This window comes from Taeniopygia guttata, chromosome 15, assembly GCF_048771995.1.
Source record: "Taeniopygia guttata chromosome 15, bTaeGut7.mat, whole genome shotgun sequence".
Classification (NCBI taxonomy): Eukaryota; Metazoa; Chordata; class Aves; order Passeriformes; family Estrildidae; genus Taeniopygia; species Taeniopygia guttata.
In genome coordinates, this window is record NC_133040.1 from 1,473,339 (window position 1) to 1,500,638 (window position 27,300).

Genomic DNA, 27,300 nt, shown 5'->3' on the forward strand with positions numbered 1-27,300 from the left:
GTTGTGAAGAGTCCTAATGCTCATCCAGTGCCACCCCCTGCCATGGGCAGGGACACCTTCCACCATCCCAGGCTGCTCCAAGCCCCAGTGTCCAGCCTGGCCTTGGGCACTGCCAGGGATCCAGGGGCAGCCACAGCTGCTCTGGGCACCTGTGCCAGGGCCTCCCCACCCTCCCAGGGAACAATTCCTAATTCCCAATATCCCATCCATCCCTGCCCTCTGGCAGTGGGAGCCATTCCCTGTGTCCTGTCCCTCCATCCCTTGTCCCCAGTCCCTCTCCAGCTCTCCTGGAGCCCCTTCAGGCCCTGCAAGGGGTTCTGAGGTGTCCCTGGAGCCTTCTCCTCCCCAGGTGAGCACCCCCAGCTCTCCCAGCCTGGCTCCAGAGCAGAGGGGCTTCAGCCTTTGGAGCATCTCTGGTGACTCCTCTGGACTGGCTTCAGCAGCTCCAGGTCCTTCCTGTGCTGGGCCCCAGGGCTGGGGCAGCTCTGCAGGTGGGGTCTCACCTGAGCGGGGCAGGAGGGCAGAATTCTCCCTTTCCCTACTGCCCATGGAGTTGGATCAGCCCAGGGCACAGGTGCATTTCTGGGAATAACAGCTTTTCAAGCAGAGGTGTCTCTGGGCAATGCTTTTCTCACCCAAGAGTCCCCCCCTGAACTCTGGATTTCCAAAGGGTGCACCTGCCAATTACAATTCCTGTATGTTATGATGCAGGAAAAGATTTTAGAGCCTTTATTGCCCTCCCTCAGCTTCAGGGCAACCAGGAGCTGTTCACTTCCTCTAACCAGGGAACCCAGAGTGCTGAGGGTCAGCTTAACCTTTAAGCAAATCTTACCACCCCTGCACAGGAAGGCAGCCCACCCAAAGCAACCAGTGTTGACTTTTGGACTCTGAGCACTCTGATGGGTGCTCTGGAGGTGTGACAGGCTGGTTTGTGCTGTGCTGTCAGAGCTGTCACCCCCGGGTGCAGCGCGGCACCTCCTCCGCAGAGTCCCCGCGGGCACCGCGTGGGCGCCGCCGCCTCCTGCTCCTCATCCAACAGCAACACAGGGACAGGCTCCGTGGTGCACAGCCTCCAGGTGATCAGACAGGCTGGGATACGGGTTTGAAGTACTTTTCATAACTCTTTTATAATTGTTTCATATAAAATCCCTTCACTGAGAGGAAGCACTGACACGCTGCGTTAAGCGAAGCAAAGGAAAAGCGATGCAAAGCCACAGCTCTTACACCAGGTGCCAGCCGACTGCAGGCACAGGGAAATGGATTTCTGCTGGAATTAATAACCTTCCACAAACAGCTCTACCCACAGCAAATTAGTTCAGGAAAAAATACGTGCCAATCACTGAAAGGCCACCTAGTTCCCCGCTATGCTTGCACAAATAAAAGAAAATAAAACATCATTATATGTGTAAGAAATCTATTTTGAACAGAGCAGCTCATTTATTTTTCCATATGCTCTCCCAGATTTCATTACTACCTGCTGCAGAATAATTTTCATAGGTTCATAAAGAGTTATATTTTCATCTCCAGGTCCTTGCCTTGCATTATAAAAATAATGAAGAATCATTAGGCTGGGAGATGAGCTCGTTGGTGGTTGTGCAGCCCCACCAGTGCCCTGCATAAATCTGCCATGTTCAGAGGTACCAGAAATCAGCACACAATTCTAGTTAGGGGCATGCTGGAGGCCTGAGGAATTTCGCTCATTCCAGCTGGACTGGCCACAGGGATAAGGAACAGCCAGTGTAATGCTGAGATCCCCAGGGACAGAGCTGGAATAAGAGGGCATCACTCAGAGCTCAGGAACAAAACAAAACTATTCAAAAAACTTAAAGCAAAACCTCCATGGAAAACTCCCTAGAGACAAAAAAACCTACAGCTCCCTGCAGAAACCAAGAGTAAATCAGCATTAGGTAACTCTAAAGCCCTGTACAAGCTGTTGTACAGCTGGAGGACACATGTACACCTCTGCACAGGCTTCATCCTCCCCGTGCTCAAACCACATTGGAGTACAACAGTAAATCCCCCAAGTCCTTGTAACCACAGAGCAGTGAGGAGCAAGGAAGGGTGAACTGCTCCCTGTGCTGCATTTCTGAACCATCAGCACCATAATGGAAGTCCCTTTGTTGCAGTTCAGGGATGTAACTCATGGCAGAAACAGGATTTCCACGTGCCACAGGATCCCTGGGTCTGTGTGGGGGCTCAGCCTCAGCAGTGCAAGGCTAAAGGACACTTCCACATGGGGAACCGTCAGGGAGGCTCTCATGATGCTGTTTCTACAAGGTAGGAAGAAGCTCTTGCTATTGTCTTCCCAAAAAATCCTAAGAGCATTCTCCATAACATCTGGGGCCAGATTTATCTACTTAATTATTGTTTCCAGAGAGGCTGAGGCTGTGGCTGCCCCTGGATCTCTGGAAGTGATCAAGGCAGGCTGGATGGGGTTTGGAGCAATCTAGAATAGTGGAAGGTGGAATCAGAGGATGGAATCAGATGAGCTTTAAGCTCCCTTCCAACCCAATCTCTGTTTCTGTGACTCTATGAAATATGTGAATAGGCTTAAAATTGGGAACAGAAAGAAAAACTGCAGGGTCTGGTGTGAGATTTCTTTAGAAATCTGATCACAGAATGGAAGTAATTCTCCTGACAGTCCAATCTCCACTGAGCATTCCTGGAGCTTGTCTCCCAATCAGCCTGCTGGGCTTTTCAGCCTGGACTGCTTCACAGGGACAATTAATTTCCTGTTGCCAATGTGTGTTTCTGGTCTCTGTCCCAGTGATCTGTATCTGAGACAAGTGATTTTACTTCCTTTAAAAAAATCCAGATTACTTCTTTTTGCCATGAAGTAAAGCAAAAAGAGGTTTAGTAATGTGATCAATACTGAAACTAAGATCATTAAGTCCCAAAATAATTTCAGTGGATAAAAAATGTTGAGTAATCTCTTGCCCCTTACTCCATCAAAGTAAGAAAAAAAGCTGGGTTTATGTATATATATACACATAACTATATATGGAATTCCAATCATAGGATAATGGAATGATTTGGATGGGAAAGGACCTCAAAACTCATCCTGTTCCACCCCCTGCCATGGGCAGGGACGCCTTCCCCTGGACCAGGATTCTCCAAGCCCAGTCAAACCTAGAAATCCTCCTCCCATCACTGCTGTGAGCTCTATTAGAGCCCAGAGTGATGAACTGGATGTCTTGAAAAATCTATTACTAAATGTCAAGATAAGGAAAAAAAAAAATCAAAAAAGAGAAACACTTTTCTCTCACTGATTTGAAGCTCAGCAATGAATCCCCATGTATGGTTTACCACCCAGAGCCTCAGCAGAACTGATGAAAATTGAACATGGTGACAGAACAATTTCAGTCTCTGTGGTCTTTTGACTTTTCAATTGCTCTTCTGTAAATCTCTGGAATGCAAGATGTTCCCAGGAATGAGAACTAAGTGCTTTCCTTCTGTGCAGTGACGACAGGAGGGGGAATGCTGCCCTGGGGAAGTGTGTTTGCAGGTGAGGTGTCCCCTAATTATGTGACAACTGCAGAAAAGGCCCAAAAGCTGAACCCAAACTCACACATAAATCATATTATTCTCCTTTATACATATATATAATATATACACACACACATTTAGTACTGTAATAACAAAATACCCAGGTTTTTAAAAGTCAGCATATGCTGGAAAGCATTTTCCCCTTCCCAGACTTGAGCAGAGGAGAGAACAACTCCTTCACCATTCCAAAAGAGACCACACTAAACCCCTTTGTTGTTTGGGAGGAAAAGAAGGAAAGACAGAAGGATTTAAAGATAATGGTTTGCTGCCATGAGCCAATTTGTTCTGCCTTAACTGAACAAGAACCCTTAAGCTCAGTAAACAGAGTTTTGTGGCCTAGAGCTCTCCTGCCCTTGGCTCCTCCGACACAAGTTCCAAGGACCTGCCAGCTTTCCTGCTCCCCACGTTCACCAGGAATGGGTGCCAAGGCTTAGGGAACATCAGTATTCATTATCTTTTCAATCCCTTTGTCATCTGATGTTTTAAAGGGATTTTAAAGATTTATGGGAGGATAACCACTCCAGGGAAGGGGCCATGGTATTAAGTGACAGATTTATAGGACCATGGAATGGTTTGGGTGGGAAAAGACCTTAAAGCTCATTCCATTCCATCCCCTGCCATGGGCAGGAACACCTTTCACTAGATGACGTTGCTGCAAGCCCTGTCCAACCTGGCCTTGGACACTTCCAGGGATGGGGCAGCCACCAAATAGCCACAAAATTCAAAATATTTGAAAAAAAAACAGATGCTGAAATGTATTTCTAACTAAAGAAGCTGCCAAAACCCAGCAGTTTTATTATGAAGAATTGATGGAATCAGTCTAAGGAAGGGTCTGTGTAATTAAAACTATCTAAAATATGGAGATAGAGCTAAACTGTACATTAACTTTTAATCTGAGTTTTAGATCTTCTTCAAGTAATTTTGGTATTTGTCCTTGTATATACTGCAGTCTGAGAATCAGCCAGATGAGTCAGGGAAAAGCCAAAGGAGTACCCAGCCAGGGAGGCCATTTATCAGTTCTCCTCTGATGTCTTCATCTTCCATTTTTTCATTTTCATATTAAGAAAAGTTAAAAATCAATCTTAACTGGGGTGACTGCCCCAGGAATGATTTGCAGGAGATGCAAATGCTGAGTGCTCCTCCAGTGTGTGTTTGGAATTCTAAATAAAACCCATTATTCCCACTCGGAGCGCACGTGGAGCATCTGCCTTACCCACATCAGCCTGAGCACCTCCCAGAATTCCCAGTTATGACTTACTCCAGCTTTTCCTTGCCAGGACTGCCTGTTTGCAGCCTGGGGAAGGCTGCTGCAGCTGCTCCTCACCTGTACACCACAGCAGGGATGCGCTTCCAGGAGCGGAAGCTGGCCACGCTCTCCAGCTCCTTGTCCGTGATCCAGGCGGGAACGATGATCTCCTGGGGGTAACTGCCACACAGCCTGGGGGGAAAGGGAGCAAAGTCAGGCCTATGGAGCAGCTCCAGAATCCCAGAGTGCACAAGGCAGCACTCCTGCTTCCCTGGATGTTAATAAACTCCCCTTTCTCCAGCATTAAATATGGTGGGATGGCTTTTTCTCCTTCCTTTGACTTGGAGAAGCCAAAGCAAAGATTTCTCCTGCAGGGACACCAACCCCCAGCTGGGAATCATTATCCTGCACAGGCAGAGCACTCCAACTGCTCCATCACAAAGTGTTCCAGCTGGGTTTGCTCTGAGCTGGAGCAGGGACCAGCCAGAACACCCTGTTCCCCCAGCTGGGGATCACAGAGCACCCTCCTCTGCTCCGGAGCCTAAAGAGGGCTTTTGTCTGCACTCCGAGTACCTCAGAAAGTGTTGTCTCTTACTTATTCATCTACAAATCTAACTCTTCCAAACCTGTTTGCATTTTTTTAAATACATGTCTTTGAAGTTAGAGAATAGGAAACAATAAAAAATGTCTTAAAGTTCAAACTCCACTCTTTGTTCACTTAAGATCTCCCTTAGAATGCTTGTTCTCTAATAAGACACATCAAAACATGGTATTTTCAGGCCTAAAAAACTGTAGCAGCTAATAAAATATTAAATAATTTAAATCACATTTTTTCTATAAACCAACAACAACAAAAAAAAAAGTAATTCTGATTGTCCCTTCTTGAGAACTGTAAAGTTGAAAAAAGTTTCAGTAACTGAGTGTTCTGAGATGCAGTTTGGCTGTGGAGGAGCAGCCCCAGCACTCACTTGTACTTCTCATTGATGTTGGAAATCCTCCAGGCATTGTTCATATCAAACCCCATCCGCTCCACTTCATTCTTAAACCTGGAAGTTACATGTTCTCCTGGGGACCAAGAGCACAGGGGGAAATGAATGGGAAATAAGGAATTAGGATTCCTACTTTGCAGAACAGAGAAAAGCAGCACATCCTTCAGTCCAAACCCACCAGCTGCAGTTCACAGCCTCATTCTGACATTTGCGCTGACATCTCTCCCTGGCCAGCTCTCCAGAAATGCCAGAGTCCAACAAGGAGTTTTACTCTGAAATTACCAGCTTCTGAAAATTCACATTAAGAAACAATGCTGCAGACCAGAACCAAGGACATCAGCAAAGGAACTAAGATCCATCAGCAATCCACGTGGGATGGTTGGAAGTTCAGAACAATTTTCTATCAATGAGGAGAATGTGAGGCTCTGGTGAAAAAGAGTAAGACCTGGAATGTGCCCTGGAACGTAGGTAATCTGTTGAATATGCATTTCCAGCCCCAGGTTTCCTGTATAGCTGGAGGCAAGTCCTGTCATTTATCCTGCATCTCAGTTTTCCACCATAAATTGGACATTATTCTTCCATGAGTCATGAGGAGATAGAGAGGTAAAATGCATAAATGATTGTTTGACATAAATATCAGTCACAAGAGCTTCACGAACTCCTGGATTAATACATTAAAGGAAGTGGAATGAACCCCATTTATTTCCTAGACACTTTTGTTTTAAAGTTTCAAAATACAATTGAAAAATATACAATGGCAATAAAGAATAAGAAGACAGAAAGTCTGGAAAATGAGACAAAATTTCCAGGTTTCCAGGGCTAAGAAAAGTGCTAAATTTAATGAGCATGTGAGCAGCACTAGATAAGTGATTCTGAAAGTCCATCCATTGCTTGTCTCTTTAAATTACTGTAGCAGTAAATTCTGAGGCAGAGCAGCGCCCAAGGGGGGAAAAATTCTGCTGAAAAATTAATGCTTTAAGTATTACATCTTTCCATTAAATATTTTAAAAATCCCTTAAAGCCTTTCAATCCCCCAGATATCTGCAGATACATGTTTAATCCCAAGATGTAAATGCACATGTCTGAAATGATTTTTAATGCCATGTTACAGAACAATTAGAAATAAATATAAATAGGTAAATTAAGAATATAGACAGCAGCCTAATTAGAGGACTTAATTAGCTACAATGTTATAAAGATCCTTTGTCAAGAGCAGAGGTGGAATTGGACAACACATTCCAGCCAGGCAACAACCTCTGCCAGATTTGTCCTTAGCAGTGACTTTTTAAATTTAAAAATCCCACAAATTCTTTTACTGGAGCATCACAAGGATGGGTTTCCTCATCACCTGCTCCTTAAAACTTGTGCTACCATCCTTAAGGATTTTTCTGGATAGCAAATGAGAGCGCTGGAAATATCCCAAATCAGTGCTGCTCACCCTGGTGGGTTTTAAAAGAAACATATAAAGCTACATGAAAATCATATATTCTGTTTGATTTTTCCGTCTTAATTTTTAGCTGCTGTGCAGTCACAGGTTTTTCTCTTGGAAACAAAACCCCAACCTTATTATTTTGTCCACTTATCCTGAATTGCTGGTATTTTAAGAGGCACTTTGAGAGAACATTTATAACATTTAGAAGCATCCCAATCCACTCTCAAAATCCCAGGGAAAGCAAGCTAAGTATTTTGTGGGCTTGTGCTTCCTATTAAAGCTGACCCTGTCAGCCACAGCCTGGATCTGTACTATAGACACTGCTAACATATTTTTCCCAGAAAATGTGTTCTGTTGACACTTGGATGGATTTTGAAGCACTTCAGTACTTTTGTCTGTATCTACCCAAATAATGGGCTCCTTGGACATAGAAGAGAAATGACAATGTCTTGGGATTGACTTCTTCAATCACATTCACACTGATTTATTTCAGCTATAATTCAGCTCTTTGAAGGAGAATATCTACCCACAGCCACAGGCAGCTAAAGAGAGATAAAGTTATACTAAAGAAAATTATTTGCTAGACAAAGCTGCAAGAAAAAAAACTGATTGGTAAAAATTACTAAAAAGGTAAATGTTGCTTCTTATCGCTGGAAGTGTCCAAGGCCAGGCTGGACTTGGAACAACCTGGTCTAGTGGAAGATGTCCCTGCTCATGGCAAAGGGTGGAATGAGATGGGCTTTAAGGTCCCTTCCATCCAAACCATTCCATGATTCCACTATTACCCTAACCTGGCATCAGGCTGAAGTCCCTTTGTTTCAGCGAGGAAGAGGAGACTCAGAAAGACTTCAACAGGTCTGCCAGCTCCCATTTCCCAAATTTAGTTAAGAGGGAAAAGCCCTGGTGTGAAACTCTGCTCTGAGGAGGTTTTTGGCATTTTCCAGAAGCTGCTAATGAAGTGTGTGAACAGGAACAGGGCCAGGGAACTCCTCCTGCCACTGTGTGATCCCTGCTCCTCCCCAGACAGCACAGATACAAGAGCCTGTGCCAGGCTCCAGAGCAGCTTCAGCAGCAAGGACAGATACCAGGAACATCTCCCAGCCTGGTAACAGGGACACTTCCCTGAGGCAGTGAATTGTGACTGACAGGAGATCACAGACCACCTGGAAATCAGATTTCTTATACTCAACCAAGTGCTACAACCACCAGCATGCCACGCTTGAGCTTTTATTTACTTGTGGGCTTCAAAAGCTCTGCAGCAAAGATGGTATTCCACTGAAAAAAGATCACTGCCTGTGGCTGTGAATGAACCTCAGGGGTTCCCTTCTCCTCCCCAGCATCCATCTTGGAGATCACTGTTCCAGACAAAAAGTATGGCAATCAACCCAAAATGGTTTAGACTGAAAGCTGCTCCCATGTTGAACAAAATGCTGCTGGTTCTACGCCTGACTGAGTGGCTGAATCAAACCCACCCCAGTGATTCCCTGGGGATATCCAGGTGCTGCTCTGGTGATCCCAAGGCTGTTCCCACATACCTGGTCGACACAAGTCCCCATGCTGCTCCTTCTCACTGGCATAAACCTCCATGCACCAGGCGTGGTAGGCGAAGGAGAACAGGTCCTCGATCTTGGACGGGGGGCGGATGGCATTGTTCAGCCTCTTCAGCCAGTCCTGACACTGCTCAAAGGTGGAAAACTGACACCTGGCCCAGAGACAAACATCCCATGGGTGACTTCCAGTAAGAGAAGCCACTCTAGAAGGTGACAGGTAGAGCATGAAAAGCTCTGTGAGAGCACAAAGTGAGGATAAACACCTTATTGACAACTTAGTTCTGCTTCCATGTGCACTCTAATGGGAAGTAAAATGAAACCTGTGGAATGAGTAAAGAAACACTTAAGGAGTCAGGATTGACTCAGCAGCAACATTCTGTGACTGGGAATAACCAGGGTGTGCCCTGCCAGGAATATGGGGGGCATTTCTCCATGTGTTACCTATAAAACCAAGGAAAGATCACTCAGGTCAAAGACAGGAATGTGTTACAGCCCCTTCTGACTGCTGGAATCAGGGGGAAACTCAGAAAAGTTTCCCACACATTATAACCTACATAATAGAACTATAACCATAGCCCTGTTAGCAAGAACAGGCTGGGAGAGCTGGGGGTGCTCACCTGGAGAGGAGAAGGCTCCAGGGAGAGCTCAGAGCCCCTTGCAGGGCCTAAAGGGGCTCCAGGAGAGCTGGAGAGGGACTGGGGACAAGGGATGGAGGGACAGGACACAGGGAAAGGCTTCCCACTGCCAGAGGGCAGGGATGGATGGGATATTGGGAAGGAATTATTCCCTAGGAAGGTGGGCAGGCCCTGGCACAGGGTGTCCAGAGAAGCTGTGGCTGCCCCGGGATCCCTGGCAGTGCCCAAGGCCAGGCTGGGTGGGGCTGGAGCAGCCTGGGATGGTGGACAGTGTCCCTGCTCATGGCAGGACATGGTGCTCATGGTGGAATGAGATGGGTTTTACGAGATGGGTTAATGAGATGGTCCTTTTAAAACCTTTCTCTTTCTGGCTTTGTTGGGGAGCACGGACTGAGCTTTGCCCAATGTCACAGACAACCAACAAACACAGAGTACACTCCCTGCACAGTAGAAACCAATCTTCAAAGCAGTGCATTAAAATTACATTAGCTTTTCTTTTCAAGGAGGATTCCTGGACTCTTTAGAGTAAAAGGGTGGAAATAAACCAGTGATTTATTTTGCTTTGACATTTTTCTTTAAGATTTTATAGTTATTAAATATTGCCCAAGTATTTCCATTCGGCTCAGTCCTGGTTAATGATGGCATCTGCATTCCCTTGGGGCAGATTTATCTCCTCTACCTGCAAACAGCTCAAAGCCACAATGTGAAAGGGAAAAGCCATGTCCAACATCTCCCAAGAGCTGTAGGAACTGCAGCCTGAGGTGTTTATTTATTTCCCAACACCGACTGTAAAGCAAGCCCAGACTACTCGCTGAGACAGGATAATTCTCTATTAAACATCCACACTCAGACAAGATACATCTCACCCTAAATTCCTTCTAAATTCTTTTGAAGTTAGTGGTGTAAATAGTAAGTATTATCTCCATTTGAATTATATTCTCAAAATACAAAGTTTTCTAATGAAAAAAAAAAACCAAGAATATATTCTAACTCTTCTGTCTCAGTCCCAAACTTCACCATCTAGCAACCATCACGATGCCCTTAGTCTAGGAGATGAAATTTTGAGAGAAAAATTGATAAGGATGGCAAAAATACAAATAATTTGTATTCATTCTACAATTGAAGGGAGAAAACAAATTAATGTAGGGAAGAAGGGTGACTTTCTTAAATGTCAAGAGCTACAAGTGAAGAGGAAGTTAAACATTGAATTCAAATTAAACTAAATATTACCTCTAAAGTAAAATCAGTCCTGGTGAAAAAACAGCCTTTTAGGAAGCAGCTGACCTGTTAAACATTCTGAGTGCTCACAGATGGCTGGAGCTCCTTTCATTACACAAAAGGTACAGCCAGCAAACATTTAATCAAAAAGAAATGTTCCTTTCTTCTTAATTCAAGTTCATAGATCAAAATTAATTTCTGCAGCAGAAAAGTTTAAAAAAACCCCAGTGAGGTGCAGCTCAGGCTGGGCAGCTCAGAGAGCCCTGGCTCGGGTCTGGAGTCTGGGGAAGGACAGCCAGGAGTTACTGCTGCCTGCACACCTGGATTTACCACCTTCCTTCACTCTCTTCCCTTATTCCCTCATTTGCATTTCCAGGAGGTTACTATGCCTCAAGGATAGTGACTGTACTCTCAAAGGTGTTGCAAATGCAGGGTGGATGAAGCCTCCCAACCCCAAATCTTGATAAAACACATTTGCAATGTGTATATCAGTGGCTTTATCTACTTCTGTACCTACTGATATGGAAATATTGATATATCTATAATATATTGAAGCAATCTATTCTAACTGATTGCAAAGCAGGGACAACACAGTGAGACTAAAATTAATTTCAGAACAAAACCAAGATCAGCCGTGTGGGCTCAGAGCAAGATTTGCTGCTGTCCTGAATCACAACAATGACACACAGCCTTCCTTGTAGAAAAATCAGACCAAATAAACAACTTTTGAGGGAAATCAAGCAAGAAACCCCATTTCCTTGAACCATCCCAGCTGTCCATGGCACGTGGAAAGTAAATTTCCCCCCCTTTAACACTGAGCCTCTCCTACCTGATAACCTTGCAGTCCTTGCAGGTCAAATGAAGCTGGAATATATCCCGGCACTCCACACTCTCAATAAGCTGCAATGGAACCTGCAATTAAACAAATCAGATTACTTCATTTATGCAGCAGTAACAGCAATTTCTTTGCATATCTCACAAGGATTTATTGCAGGTTACATGGAGGCTGAAGAGAGGAAAACAAAGAAATCCACAAGGAATTACTTCAGCAGCCCTGAAGTTTGGTACCAGGCGTTCATATTCCAGCTCCAGTCCTGTGGAGTCCAAGAGCCTTAAGGGATCCCATGGGAGCACCTGAGGAGGCTGCAGAAAAGGCAGCAGACACCCCAGCTCCTCTCTCATGGAATCAGTTTTCTCTCTTATAGGTCTAAATTTAGGAATGTTAATATATTTTTAGCTGACGGTGTTCAAAAAGAACTGCCCCTTAACAGATTGCTGCAGTCTGGGTGTTTTTCTACGGCAATATCCAATATTTCCTCCTCAGGGAAAAACCCTTTGCCCTGTTTAGAACAACACTTGTAATGGAAGCAGCCAAATTTAGAGTAATAATGCTGAATCTTTCCCAGTTAAAGTGCAGTTATAGACACTTCGTTTCCTGCCATGTTTAACCAGCAGCAAGTTGGTCAGGCAACACAGAAGAGCACCTTCAAGTACTTTTAAAGATGAAAAAACCCACAAGATGAAAATATTAATTTTCAATATTACTTTTGGAACTTTATCTGAGATGGGCAAATGTACATTATTGCCTTAAATGAAGATAAGTCATAAATAACTGCAGATTTTGCTAATACCTGTAATTAACATGAAGCACAAAGCTGTTTGAATTGTTTAGTAGATTATATGGACATTGCACAAGGCAATAAAACCTCTGCTGTCCTTTAGTAACATTCCAATACTCCGATTTTTGCCATCACAGGACTAAGATCCAGCAGTTTAAGGTCTGGGTTGGGGCCCACAAGACGTGGCTGGAAGAGCCAGGGCTCCTCCATACGCTTGGGCAAGTCCTTGAAGGTCACCTCCAATCAAAGCTTCAGGATAAGGAATCAAGACAGCATCTTCTCAGGCATCACAAAGCTTAAGAAGTACCTCATTTAGGTGTAATGAAAAAAAGGAAATTACCTAAAAACAGCAGGCAAGGAAAAGAGATGTCTCAAAAATACAAACCAAGGGAAAACCTCCTCTGAGCAGGGAGATGTCTGAGCGAGCTCAGGGCTGGTGCTGTGCCCAGGAGAGGAATGAGAACCCTGCTGGCTCTGGGGAAGGCAGGCACAGCTCAGGGCAGCACCTCAGACAGAGCCCAGACCTTCTCAAATCACTGTCCAGAGCTCACAGCACCCAGGTGCAGCAGGCAGGGATTTTTTAATGCTCAGCCTTTCCCTTGTCCATGTCAGACCACAACCAGGCAGCTCTGGAGCCACCAACCCTCCCCTGCTGGGCCCAGCAAGCCTGGGAGAGGGGAGTTACCTCTGCTCCTTCTGTGGTAATGGGACATTAAATGACAGAAAATCCATGGACAGGACTTGGCAAGAGGGTGTCTGACTCCACAGCCTAGTAATTTGTGTTTTCAAATCTGGATTTTGAATAAAGCTGCAGCTTGAATTTCTGTCCATGTTTTCAGCACTGTCACTGCTTGAAATCTGTGACACAATCAGTGATATGAAGGGGGCAGGAAATGAGGAACCCCTCCTGTGAGAGCCCCTCTGTGCCCTTCCTAAGCTCAGCCTGACTGTGGGTGACCCCACCAAAGCAGCAGGACTGAAGTGCAGCACACACCACACCAAGTGCTCTGCTCCACAGCTGATCTCTGCATTTCACCTGCTTGTTCCTTCCAAGCCCTGCTTGACCCCAGTCTGCCAGGCAGGGAAATTGTCTGAGTTTTGTCTGATCAGTGGACAGGAATGGAGCTCAGACTGAAGAATCTTCCAGTCTGTCTTCACGACTGGACAGCCCCACACAGACCTACTAATAATTCCCAGGAGGAATTTCTCCATGGAAAGGGTGCTCAGGCCTTGGCAGGAGCTGCCCAGGAGATCTGGAGTCCCCTGGAGGTGTCCAAGGAAGGATTGGATATGGCACTCAGAGCTCTGGGCTGGGGACAAGGTGGGCATTGGGCACAGGAAGGACTCGATAGCCTGGGAGGGTTTTTCCAACTTAAATGAGTCTAAAATAACTTATTTAAATCTATCACTGAGTTAAATGGCACCAACATGGAAAGTAAAACATCTTTCCCAGATGAGTCAAGATTTCAGACTTGCTTTTTAAGCCCAGTGTTGCTTTGTCTCTTATCTTTTTATTCCCAAGCCCTGTTTTGTTCTGTTTTTTCCCATGTCCATCTTCATTTAAGCAGTTCTCCACCTCTTCCCTCCTCCTGGCATTCTGCTTGTGGCTCCTCTTCCTTCTGTCTGCACTCTAATGACAAACTAATTCTTCTCCCCCTGCATTATTTTTAATTTCTTTCTTCCAATGTCACTCCTTGTTTCCTGTCCTTTCCCTGTGCCCTCTGCTCCCCAGTCATCCATTCCCCTCCAACAGACCACCAGTGATTCCCTCACAATCTGCAGCTTTTTCTTCAGGACAACCTTCCCATTAATCTTTTTAATTTTCCTTCCTAGTCATAAAAATCTGTCCTGTGGTCCTCTTGTGTTTTCAATCTCCTTCCTAGCCATTATTCTTCCCCCAGCAAATCTCTGTGGAATTATCTTCTGTCATTCCCTCCCTCCCTGATAACCTTCCCTTCCCACTGCACATCCTTCAGGCTGTGCCAGTCCGACACCCAGAGCCCGTTCCTGGAAGAGCCATCAATTCTACCTGCAGGCACTTCCCTCTAATAATGGCATGGAAACCAGGCAGGGAGAAGCAATCATTTTTGCTTTTATAAGAATAAACATGCATTGTTATCTGAGGCATATTACATCCCATTATAGGGAGTACAGGAGCTCCCTGCTCTTTTCAGTATCTCCCGACTGTCTCTTATTTAAAATTATCTCATTTTAAATAACAGCAACATTCTACAACTCCAACTTTTTATTTTTGAGGGCTTCTTAAAATTATTTTGATGACTGGAGCTGTCTGTTATCTAAGAGCAGTACAAGATATATTTAGAGAATTACAGCTCTGTAGTCAGAAAAAGCACAAGTTACATTTTCAGTGCTGGAACAACCCCTCCACAGCCCAATCCCTGTCCACAATTCCTTGTGGCATGCAGTGGATCATGGCCAGGTTGCTGCAAGCACCAGTGACCCTGCTACAGACAGTCCCCGTGCCCCACTGTGCCCAAACCTCTCCAGGACCTCTCATGGCACCCAGGCCCCGGGAGCTGGAATTGGGATTTCCTCCTCATTTTCCCAGCTCAGAGCTGGAATAATGTCAGGGTCATGGAGCAGGCTGGTGGCCTTAACAAGCACAAGGCCAGGGCTGGGTGTCCTGGGATGAAGTGGCACATGGAGGCTCTGAGGGTGTAAAGACAGCTCTGAAGGGCTCCAGGGTGGAGGGATTTGAATCCCCTCCCAGGTTCATGGAGCCCACAAGGACTGTCTGAAGTAAATTTTGCTTTTAATTACAGCTGATGACACTTTGGATTTGTCTTGAAGGCCGCTCTGTCTTGTCTTACAATTGTTGTGCTCTGTTTGTGAATAATCTGGGCAGCAGGGCCTGAGGACAAGACAATGATTATGCCACTCCAGCAAGGATGAACCACAACAGCCACGGACAGGAGGAATATCCCAATCCAACCATTTTTCCAAGCAAGGGAAAGCTCACATGAAAACTCAGTTCCTCATGAAAGCCCCCCCCACCCCCACCATGACTTTCCTTTGGTACTGTGTCTAAAATCCACCACTGGGAAGAGATTATATGCAATCCATGCTTCCACAAACTCCACTAAAATGTTAATTCTCCCATCAATGCAATTAGCTAACAGGGAGGAAAGTGATTAGACAGAAACACTCAGCAGCTGCAAAGTCTGACATTTTCTTAAGGAATCAATACAGTTGGGCCTGGGAACCAAACCTCCCTCATGCACCAAGAGATCCCTGTTGAGTCTGCACTTTTATCCCATGGATAAATGTAAGTCAACACCCCTGAATGTCATAATCCCCCAATTTATGCATGGTCTGTGGGACCTTTTGTTTTTGCATTTGAAACACCATGTTCCTATTAGCACTGAGATCTAGGAAATTATCCATGGGAAAGATCTCCACACACAGCCCCTTTCTGCGCTGTTGCAATGGGAACATTAACAACTTTGAATGGATTTCTTTCCCAGCCCAGGTGATTTGGAGCTCTGTGCTGCTCACTGAGGTGTCACAGCACAATTTTCACTGCCAGGGAATTGTAACCAAACAAGAGGGGAAAAACCACAGCCCAGGAATGAAGAATCTCTTACAGGTATTTGCTGAACAGCTGTGGTGACATAAAAACAGCAGGAAAGAATCAAGATTAACTCAATCAAAAACTACTCAGTGAAAATTTGAGTTAGAAAATCACCATCTGATCAAGAATTTTGGTCAATAATAACCAAAAGGATTACTGCTATCAAAATTAACAATTTAAATATGATTCTTAATTACTGAATATTTTTTATCCTTAAAGACATCCCAAGCCCTCCCTGTCCTGGATTTCAGTGAAGTTCATAGGAAGTTTTTATTGATAGTCATATATGGTTACAAAGAATTATTTATATTCTGCTCTACCTCATACTCTGATTATTTCTGGTTAATGATGCTGATGATAATGAGATGTCACACAGAATGAGAGGGCAGAACACTGCATGTGAAAGTCAGGGAAGAAAAATTAACATGGGAATATTCACAAGCTTCTGTGGACTCTTCCCTGAACACAACCAAGGAACGTGAGTTGAAAAAACATCAATTCTTGCTATGCTCGAAAATACTGAATTAAAAATCCCTATAAAGCAATATCCCTAATTGTCCTAAGGACAGGAAGTGCAGTTCATGCTCTAATGGCTTCTCTAATAAAGGAACCCCATCATTCCCTGGCATTCCTCAGGACACTCTTGATTTCCACACTGGAAGTGTCCCCAGCTGGTGAGACTGGTCTGTGTGAGCATCAAGCGCTGCCCAGGACTGTCCAACACCCATGTAACTGTGCCTGGTACCAGAGGAGGTGGAGATGGAACCATTTCAAGGAATGGACATTTGGAATAAAAAGAAACCACCCTAAAGCAATGCATTGAAGGTGAGGTCCCACTCCTGACCTGTAACATCAAAGATTGCACCCAAACCACTCAACATCTGGCACAGAACTTCAGCAGCTGGGCCCACTCCCACCTTCTGTGCCTTGCAAGGCACAAATGACATTTAGGTGCTCCAAAAGCCCCTTGGAAGACTGACTATTTCTCCCCACTGAGCTTGAGGACAACAGGTGGCTGACACCTGAAGGTTGAGGGATGTGATATTTCTTTATGACATCTGATTTTCAGAGCAGCTGAGTCACCCTTTAGTGCCTAAATACACATTTATTGTCTCTGAGAAATCAATCTGAATGTCAGAAAAAGATTTTTTATTCTTAAAAGGGAGGGGGGGGGGAGGATCACTGTACTCTTATCCCAAATTCTGTTATTTCCTTTGAGATCAGAACACTTACATTCACAACAGATTCCTTGAATTTGATGTGGAGCCTGTAGTTGGAAAGGGCAATGATGGCATCCTCTGCTCGTCCCACGTACTCTGTGCTCTCCCCGTGGAGCTCAATGAACGGCACCTGCAGAAAGACAGCAAAAAATCTCATTTCAGAAACCATTTCCCAAAAATCTGCCCCTCCTGCAGCACAAGAAATCAAACAAAGTCTGCTGAGAATTCAGCCTTATTATTGCTGCTAAGGAGGAACATCAGGTAAGGTTGGCTCTGAGGTTAATTGCAGCCTTTTCTTAAATTATCCCTTATTTTATGTTACTTTTCCTGAGTGGTAAGTGCCTGGTCAGGGAAAGCAATGAATTTTTATGAAAAATATCCTCACATTTTGGCAAGCAGGCTGACAAAGCCCTTGATTTATGCTCTCACTCCTTACTTAATGGAGAGTGGCATTTCCATAATGTTATTAAATTCATCCTAAAGTAGGCAAAACATCCAGGATGAATAATGTTCCCTGCTATTTCCCCACTATTCACCCAGCAAGCTCAGGTTACCAGCCTAGGTTGGATCCCTAAATGCTACAAAGCTGAGCTTGGACAAACCAAGCTTTTTGCTCCCTATTTCTCACAGTAAATATGAAAATGCACAAGAAGCTGCTGCTTTATAAAGTCAGAAACCTGCAAAGTCATTCACCACACAGGGAAATTGTCACTGGTTAATTAAAATGTGACCTAAGCCCAGTTTGGCTGAGCCGGCTGGAAAGTGAAAATGCCCACCTTGAAAGTGATCTGGTTTTACACCAAAGTAGCTTGGATCAAATAAAAATACTTTGTATTACAATGAAACTCCTGAGTTGATGCAAGAGTGTCTACATGGAGAGCCAGGCTGGGAGAGCTGGGGGTGCTCACCTGGAGAGGAGAAGGCTCCAGGGAGAGCTCAGAGCCCCTTGCAGGGCCTGAAGGGGCTCCAGGAGAGCTGGAGAGGGACTGGGGACAAGGGATGGAGGGACAGGACACAGGGAATGGCTTCCAGTGCCACAGGGCAGGGATGGATGGGATATTGGGGATTGGGAATTGTTCCCTGTGAGGGTGGGCAGGCCCTGGCACAGGGTGCCCAGAGCAGCTGTGGCTGCCCCTGGATCCCTGGCAGTGCCCAAGGCCAGGCTGGACACTGGGGCTTGGAGCAGCCTGGGATAGTGGAAGGTGTCCCTACCCATGGCAGGGGTGGGACTGAATGGGTTTTAAAATCCTTTTCAACACAAACTATTCCATGATTCTATGGTAAATAATTCGTACTAAACTGATTTCAAAAGGAACTTTGGAAAATGAAGAATTTTTTAAATATCTCTTTTTTTGCAACAGAAGACTTTTGGCTTCATAATAACCAGAAGCCAAGGCAGTGTTCAATCAGATTAGTGCTGCTTTTTCAAAACAACAGAGTTCTAAACTACAGAATAAAACCCTACCCTTGGAATTAATGCATAGGTAGCAGTGATATTTTTCAGACACTTGAAGGAATTTCTTGTCATAAAATGCCCAAGTTTTCTGTCCTACCAAGAGAGCAAATGAGTTTCTGTGCTAACTGTGAATTAAAATTCTAGAGGAGATGGCAGAGAATCCATAACCCAACTGGAGGCAGTGTGATTTGAACAGGAGCAGAGTGGTGATTACCTGAAGGTTCTCATCCTCTCGGATCAGCTGCTTCCTGGGAAAAATCTGATTAGCCTGGATGCATTCAAGGCTGTGCTGAGTCTCTTCATCCTGAGGAACAAAGTGTGACAGTCACCTGCAGCACTGGCACCTGCTGCCACCCTCCCCAACTATCCACAGCCAAGGAAAAGCTCCCACAGGATGAAGTGTCCAGAGAATTCCAGGAGCAGTAACTCACTAAAGTTTCTAAACTCTCAAACATGAGCCATCAGACAACAAATTTGGTATTAGCAACCAGTTCCCTTACTACAGCCTGATTAATAAAGTCATTAAAGGCTGAAAGACTTATAGCAGCATTAGGAAAAAAGCATTAGCACTATACCTAAAACTCAGCAACCCCACATGTAAACAGTAATTCCCTAATGTTTTTCCCATTTTAAACTCTTCTGCTCTGTCACAGACCCTGCAAAGCCCCTTTGCTTACCATGACAGGCCCTGGGCAGGAGGAGGAATCCTCGTCTTTACTTGCAATACTTTGAGCTCTTCACTTACTAAAATCTAGAAAATCAGGAAAGTATAATGATGAAATAAGATTCATTTTCTTTTAGCAAATAAATACAAATTAACTTTTAAAGACTGTGAATGTAGCTGTTAGAAAACTGAGAGCAAACAGTAATTATGAAAAGATGAAATCTATAGAAGCTCGCTCTCCTGAGAGCCAAAATTGTTTCAAAATGTGTCTGGTTCCTTCTGTTCATCCTGAAAAATTACCTTTGGATGTGCTGCTGGGAGAACACCTGTCTGAAGGCAGTAATTAGACCAGTGTTTATATAATTTAAATTAAAACATGTTAATCTTTCCACATCCCCCAGAATTTTCTCCCAAGTTGCCTGCAGATGGTGAATCAGAAATCCTTGGGATACAATCGAAAGGGATCCTTGGGGCTGATCTGGTGTGGAACACAGGATTTGGATCTTCCTGGAACAAGCTCGTTTCAACTATGGCATATGAACTGGAGTTCTTATTGGGATAAAAATCCTAATTTTACACTTACAGCTCATTTTGGATATCCATGGATATACCAAAATATCAATTTTCCTGCACTGACATTTCCAAGAGTTCCAGAACACTACACTGGGGACTTGCTCTCTCCACTACCCAATAAACCCTCAGTTTTGATCATCTGCAAAATTTCTGGGAATATTAACATAGTCCTGAGGTTTATGCAAATCACCCAGTTAAGAACTGAATGAGTGAAGTGAATACACGAGTTACAGTTTGGGTTTGGGATTGATTTTATACTCAGCTTTTTATTCCCAGGTCGGTTCTTCCCTGCTCTACTCAAGCAGAATTCACTCAGGTATTTATGGGGTTTGCAGACAGTGGTACACAAAACTTAAAAATGAAAACACATCACATGAGTGCAGTCAGTTCTCAGTTCACATCCAAAGCTCATATCTCACTTTACTTATAAATGTGTTTCTAATTGTCAGTACTGAGGCTGACAGACAAAACCACTTCAATCCATCAGCTCCCAGCACTGCAGGGAGCCCTGCACACATCCTGTGCTTGGTATGGAATATACAGAGGGCAAAGGAGCAGCAGCTGCACATCAAGTACCCTCACATAGGTGTGTTTGTAAATACATTTACATAAAAGGGAGAAATGGTGAGCAGAATCAAGCTCAAACTGCCATGAAATCAATAAAAATTAATGCAAAAGTAGATATAGAATCCTGGGAGAGCTGGAGAGGGACTTGGGATGAGGGTCTCAAGCAACAGGACCAGGAGAATGGCTTCCCAGTGCCAGAGGGCAGGGATGGATGGGGAATTAGGAATTGTTCCCTGTGAGGGTGGGCAGGCCCTGGCACAGGTGCCCAGAGCAGCTGTGGCTGCCCCTGGATCCCTGGCAGTGCCCAAGGCCAGGCTGGACATTGGGGCTTGGAGCAGCCTGGGATGGTGGAAGGCGTCACTGCCTATGGCAGGGGGGACATGGGATGAGTTTTAAGGTCCCTTCCCACCGAAACCATTCCAGGATAGTATGATATAAAAAACTCCTTGTTATTTCAATGAACTTCTTCAGCTTCACATACAATTATCAAAGAAACACCAACTTAATTTTAAAAATCTGCTTTATTACAAATTTGAAGCTTGCTTAGTATCTCTGGGGAAAAGCTTTAATTTAATAGGCACTATGCTGGAAAAAAATTCTTTCATACTTCTGTTCGATTAGATATATGTAATTTATAAGTTTATTACATAACCACCTACATATTAATAAAACCAGTATTAGCTTAGAAAATTGTGTCTTTTAAAATATCTTACAGTTGTGCATAAACCAGCATAAACCTCCAGCAGAGACTACCCAAAATACCAAGTTTCAGTATAACTCCTGCAATCAGTACAGAATAATTTCTACTGTGACAGTGTGGCTTTTTCCATGTGAGAATCTTCCTTTTTAAGGTGAATTTTGGAAAAGCTGTGTGGAAAAAAAATCTGCCTGTTTCAGTTTGGATCAGGACTATCAGATGCAAAGGGTGATGCTGCCAAGATAAATGGTACAAGAAGTTATAGGACTGGTTCTAAAGCAAACACTTTGCTCTGGCTGCTGCTGGGCATCAGTGAAACGCTTCAGCAACTTCCCTGCCACCAAAGAAATGCTGAAAATTGCTGACAGAAATAGCAAAAAGGCTGAATTGTTACAGTGAGGCTCTCTGAGCTGCTGGACAGTGAATACTTGGAGAGAAATCATTCCTTTCCCATCATGTCCACGAGCTGAGCCCGCTCCCTCCAGCAGCTCAAGGTCACTGGGCTGAGCAAGAAGAAAAGGGAACAGCTCTGGGAGCAGGGATGCACCACACACTGCTCAGGACAGCCCAAACCACACCTAAACCCACACTTTTTTCTATCCCAAAGCTTTCTAACCCATTCCCAGTTCAGCAAACTCTTCCCATGGGAACAGGAGGAGGATCCCAGTGTCTGCTGCCACCTCATAAGGGCATTTCTTGGCTTTAGAAGCCTTGGAAGTAAGAACATTCCTCCTATCATCAACTCCACCAAGCACTCCTGAACCCTCCCCACCATCAGTCCCCATGCTGCTCCAAGGGACAGCTGGGGACAAAGCCAGCCCAGCAGCAAGTGGCTGCACAAACCCATTCTCAGGATGATCCACACCACTTTTAGGACTGCAACATGGAAGGAGAATTCTCATTCTGTTCAAGTGCAGCTCTGCCCTGACAGTAAAACCCATTTTCCAGAAGTGAAATGGAAAGGTACAAACACAGCTCAGTTAAAAACCTGGTCACAGGCTCCTCCTTATCAATAGGATCACAAAAAATAGCAGCCAGCTTATACACAGAGCAGTAAAACTTGGTTTTATTGGTACAAATACTGGGTTTGAGGCAAAAAAAAGGTGCTGTTATCAATTTACTGTCGGCCCTTTTACCTGCAATTCCATGTGTGTTAAATTATGTCAAAAAAGAGAATGGTCTTGTTAATTCTCCATCCTTATGTTCTGCTTGAAAGGATAAATGATGAGCAAAGGTTGTAACCTCAGACTCTGTTCAGCCTCTATAGGAACATCTTAATTACCTTTTGTTTCAGATGTACCTTCTGGTTTAAATTATGTACATAATTTAGAGTAGCAATAACCATCTGTTTGCCAGTGAATCTAAACAAAAAAGATTAGCTAAATAAAGGATCGTTTAAATTCATATGTATTTAAATGCAGTTGGACTTTCAGTGAAGAAAAGAAAAAACTGGAGGGAAAAAAGAAAGAAGGAAGAATTCAATCATTTAAGTTTGTTCACTTAACTTCCCCATCCAGACTGAATTCCATGTATTTTAATATCAAAATCAGACTGAGCTGACCCCTGAGCTGTTTACATACTGTGGCACAGCTGCCCTCTGAGTTTGGAATTCAAACATTTTGGCAAAGGAACATTAGAAAATTTGAGAATGGAACATTCAGGAATGCGCTGTACCTTAAGCAAAAGATGCTTCTGTTGCAAACTGAAAACACTTCTCCCCCTTTGGCAGGTGGAAGGAAATTTCTGCGATAAGGATTAACACTCCATTTCTCTCATTTCAGTCCCTGACAGGTAGGTTTCTACTCTTCCCTGACACCACAGGCTGCAGGGACTGAGTAACTTTCACCAGGATTTGCTGGGAGAGCAGCTGACAACATGGATATTTGCACATTGTTCAGGAACAGGAGCAGGACAAAGAATGTGTTTGAAGCTTGGGCACAACTAAGAGTCAGGAACCTTCCTTTCTAATAATTAAAGGCTGCAAACTCCAACTCAGTGAAATACTAACTTTCATCAAAGATCTTGGAAAAAATTTGATTTAATTAAGAGAATAATCAGTGATGAGCACAGAATCCACAAATAAGCAGCTGATCTTACCAAAGAATGAGAGAATAAACAGTCCTCTCTTGTCCCAGAAAGTTCCAACTGTTCTCTTCTGATACTTCACATTGGCAGCTGCAAATACAAAGACAACGCTTTAAAACATGAACTCCCCTTGAAAAAAACACTTTTGAACCTGCATCCTAGACAGGGCACTCCACTGTGGGGGAAGTTTGGATTAATTCAAGGGGAAAAAGAGAAAGTCTGAGTGCCTTGGAAATGTAACAAGAGCTTAACATGGCCAGAGAGGGAATTGCAGGACTGGATTCTGATGGATATGTGTGGGTAAGGCCTCCTTGCTGGCAAGGAGCAGTTCTGAAATTGTGGCCCAAAGCAATTCAGAACTTTCATAAATGAGTAAACAAAGCCTAAATTACTTCACAATACGAGCTACAGGAGAGAGTTTTATAGAAGAGCCAACAGGATTTACACTGATCTTCAAAGTGGGTTTAATTTTACACTGCAATTGGCATTTCTGGCCCCAAGAAAGCCAATGAAGACCCCCAAACAGTGGTTGCTGCCCGTGTGCTTCGGTCAAATGGTGCAAAAATCTCAGGGATCAGCAATGATGCCTCTTGCCAAGACCTTTCCTTTGAATTTTCAAGTACTGTACAAGCATTTATTGCATCAAAAAAGAGGTAGTGTGCCAGAAATATACATTTGTCAAAAATTAGATGGAGAAAATATCTGATTGGCTTCATTCCTACAGTCATTCCAACAAGACAAACAGATACCTCCTGTGGCATCAGAAGGACCTAAAGTTTAATGCTAAAATACCCAAACACTAAAATTGAAAGCTGCTGACTAACTCCATTGTTCCTAAAGCACACAAGCAGCCAAACTGATGGGACACCACTGCCTTGTATCCAAAGGTTTGCTCTTCACAGAAACTTGGATACTCTCCCAGTAGCACACTGCATCTGGATATGCCTGGAAAGTCCAATTTCTCCACCATATAATCCTGCTGCTGGAAATAGTTTGCCTGTACTTTGATGTGCCACAACTACTGATAATTTTCACATTCTGGTAAAAGAAGTAAAATACTTTTGTATTTTGTGTTCATTGTGTCCTTTAGTTCATAGATTATGACAAGGAAAAGAAGTAATACACAGAAAAAGGAGATGTAATTTTAGGACTGACAGGATAGAATGAAATAGTTTAGGAAGATGTGCATCAAAAATTGTGCATTTCAAGGAGTTGTGCCCCACGCCCAGCATTGGCAGCTGGGTGAGGGAGGGGATTGTCCAGCTCTGCTCTGGGGTGGCCTCTCCTCGAGTGCCAGGGACAGTTTCACCACAATGTCAGAAGGATCTAAAGCTGTTGGAGATGGACCAAAGGAGGGGCATGAGGATGGGGAAGGGTCTGGAGGGGCTGAGGACACCAGGACTGTTCAGCTGGAGCAGAGGAGACTGAGGGGAGATTCCTCAGAGGCTGCAGCTCCTCTCAAGAGCAGCTCCCATCTCTGCTCTGGGACAGGGACAGCAGCCAGGGCACGGCTGGAGCTGGGCCAGGGCAGCTCAGGCTGGAGAGCAGGAAAGGTTCTTCCCCCAGAGGTGCTGGCACTGCCCAGGCTGCCCAGGGAATGGGCACGGCCCCAAGGCTGCCAGAGCTCCAGGAGCCTTTGGGCAGCGCTGCCAGGGATGGACAGGGTGGGGTTGGTGGGGGTCTGGGCAGGGACAGGGGATGGATCCATGATCCCTGTGGGTCCCTTCCCATGCAGGATTTTCATGATTTTAAGATTCTAATACAAAGTGATATGCACCAAAAGGAATTCTACCATCTCACATGATGGACACCTTAGGGAATCTCAGTATTTACACAAACAGGGAGCTGAGGATATGCTCTAACAGAAAGCCCCTGTGTTGATGCCAGCTGTCCAAACCCTCAGCTAAACTTCAATTTACCATTTCATAAAACAGTTTCTAAAAGCAACATTTCATTACCTGCAACAGAGGTCAACTTTGTTTCTATTTAAAAAAAAATCTCTCTCAGCCAACATGCCAAACACCAATCCCAATAATTTTATGGGTCGATAATCAATCCCAGCACCCAGGTGGGAATGGGCATAGTTTGACAGTGAGCTACCAGCCTGAGCATGCAACAAGTTCAACTTCACAGCTGCCTGTTGATACAAAGTCATCCTTGAAGGGAATATGGAGCAAGTTTTTTAAATGAACAAAAAAAAAGCTCTGAAGGCAGACTATACAACTCTAGAATGACTCCTCAGAGACAGTGTTCTGGCCATGTATTTGCTTTTCAAAAGGCAAGATACACATTTCGGGTGCAGGAGCTGGACTGATTTTGTGTGGTTTCAGTCCAAATGAGGGAAAAAAAAAAAACCTTCACAAAATCTACAACAAGCTTTTTATTGATTTTAATGAGGCTTGGAAGAAGCCACCAAATCTCAAGAGTTTAGTCAAGAAGTTTAAAAACAGGACAAAAATGTTCCAATATAAGCATTAACAATTCCGCTTTCTTGCTGCCAGAGCTCAGCAAACCCCCCCAACACGCTCATCAGCATTCCTGCTGCAAGGCTGCTGGGCTCTGATAAGAACCTCCAATGTTATCACTTCCTAAGTCAACAACTTCTGCCAAAATAAGGGGAAAAGCTGCCTGTAAGAAGAAACATTGCTATGAGTTCTGCTGGCCCTCTTCAAAGCAAGTCCTGATGGGAGCACTCCAAGGTCAGGAGCAGCTGTTTAATTAACACATCCCAGCAGTCCCAGGGAGCTGCCCCGCAGGACAGGGACGCAGCCATCCCCTCCAGGTGTTCCCACCACTTCCTCTGCAGCACCTCAGCTGTGTGAGCAACAGAAGAGATTCAGCACCATCAGCAAAGACAAGGAGAACAGATGAAAAGAGACAGGATCCATTCACTAAATCAAGTGTGTCTTTTAAGGATGGGCTATGCAGCACCTTTATTGGACTGTCACACTCTCAGAGCTGGTTTGGTTGAGCAGAGAATGGTTTGGGTTGGAAGAGACCTTTAAAGCCCTTCCACTCCACTTTGCCATGGGCAGGAACACCTCCCACTGTCCCAGGCTGCTCCAAGCCCCAATGTCCAACCCGGCCCTGGGCACTGCCAGGGATCCAGGGGCAGCCACAGCTGCTCTGGGCACCTGTGCCAGGGCCTGCCCACCCTCACAGGGAACAATTCCCAATTCCCAATGTCCCATCCATCCCTGTCCTCTGGCAGTGGGAGCCATTCCCTGTGTCCTGTCCCTCCATCCCTTGTCCCCAGTCCCTCTCCAGCTCTCCTGGAGCCCCTTCAGGCCCTGCAAGGGGCTCTGAGCTCTCCCTGGAGCTTCTCCTCTCCAGGTGAGCACCCCCAGCTCTCCCAGCCTGGCTCCAGAGCAGAGGGGCTCCAGCCCTTGCAGCATCTCTGGTTCCTCCTCTGGGCTCTCTGCAGCAGCTCCAGGTCCCTCCTGTGCCTGCCCAGGGCTGGGGCAGCTCTGCAGGTGGGGTCTCACCTGGGCAGGACACAACCCCCTCCCCTGATTCCAGCACAGGTGCCCAAGGACATCCTGTCACTGCCCAATTCAAACATGTCACACTCTGCTCCGGGACTGAAGGGGATGAGAACAAGAACACTTTTCTTTCAAGTCATCCTCTAAGATCCTGCTCTGGTGCCTATTTTGGGAACCTGGGCATTGGGTGAACACTCAGCACAAAGGTCTCATCTCCAGTTTCTTTTCTTGGAAGAAGTTATGGAGAAGTAGAGTATTTGCATTGTATATCAATCATACAGTGAAACACAAGTAATAGTACAGCTGGAGGGGGAAATTCCAAATAATTGTTTCCAAACTGTAAAACTTTTATCCCTGGCCATACCCCAACCGCTGGGATTCCAAGGGCTACCCAATCCTACATCAAAGCCAGCCCTACTCTGAGCAGTGATGGACTACTGGAACTCCAAAATCTAAATTATTTGAGCCTGTGACAGTGTTTTTCTTGACATTTATTTTAATAAAACATTGGCAAATTGCTAGGAAAAGCACTCTGGAGAAGTTTCAATCAACATGTTTGTTTAATTAGGTGACTGGAAGGTTGTCTCTACAGTTTCTTTGCTGAAAGGCTCTATCAGCCAAAGCAGGAGAGCCATGATTTGATAAGCATGGAAATGGCACAAGGGAAAAATAACTGGGGAGAAAAACAAATCCAGATTTTCTCTAGCTGACAGCCTCATAAAGATGTAA

The 27,300-nt window shown here is 44.7% G+C and overlaps 1 protein-coding gene across 9 annotated transcripts in view; it reads right to left on the reverse strand.

Annotated features, from left to right (window-relative positions):
- Positions 1–27,300, reverse strand: part of MTMR3 (myotubularin related protein 3) — a 74,325-nt gene that overhangs the window by 19,526 nt on the left and 27,499 nt on the right. For all 9 annotated transcript variants that reach the window (XM_030285922.4, XM_030285920.4, XM_030285923.4 and 6 more), the window contains exons 2-9: positions 23,102–23,179; positions 19,181–19,254; positions 18,718–18,807; positions 17,061–17,177; positions 11,446–11,528; positions 8,749–8,915; positions 5,761–5,857; positions 4,871–4,984 (exon numbers count right to left, since the gene is read on the reverse strand). In XM_030285922.4, coding sequence (XP_030141782.3) covers positions 4,871–4,984; positions 5,761–5,857; positions 8,749–8,915; positions 11,446–11,528; positions 17,061–17,177; positions 18,718–18,807; positions 19,181–19,183 — 671 coding nt within the window. In that variant the 5' untranslated portion in view covers positions 19,184–19,254; positions 23,102–23,179. The remainder of the gene's footprint in view (positions 1–4,870; positions 4,985–5,760; positions 5,858–8,748; positions 8,916–11,445; positions 11,529–17,060; positions 17,178–18,717; positions 18,808–19,180; positions 19,255–23,101; positions 23,180–27,300) is intronic.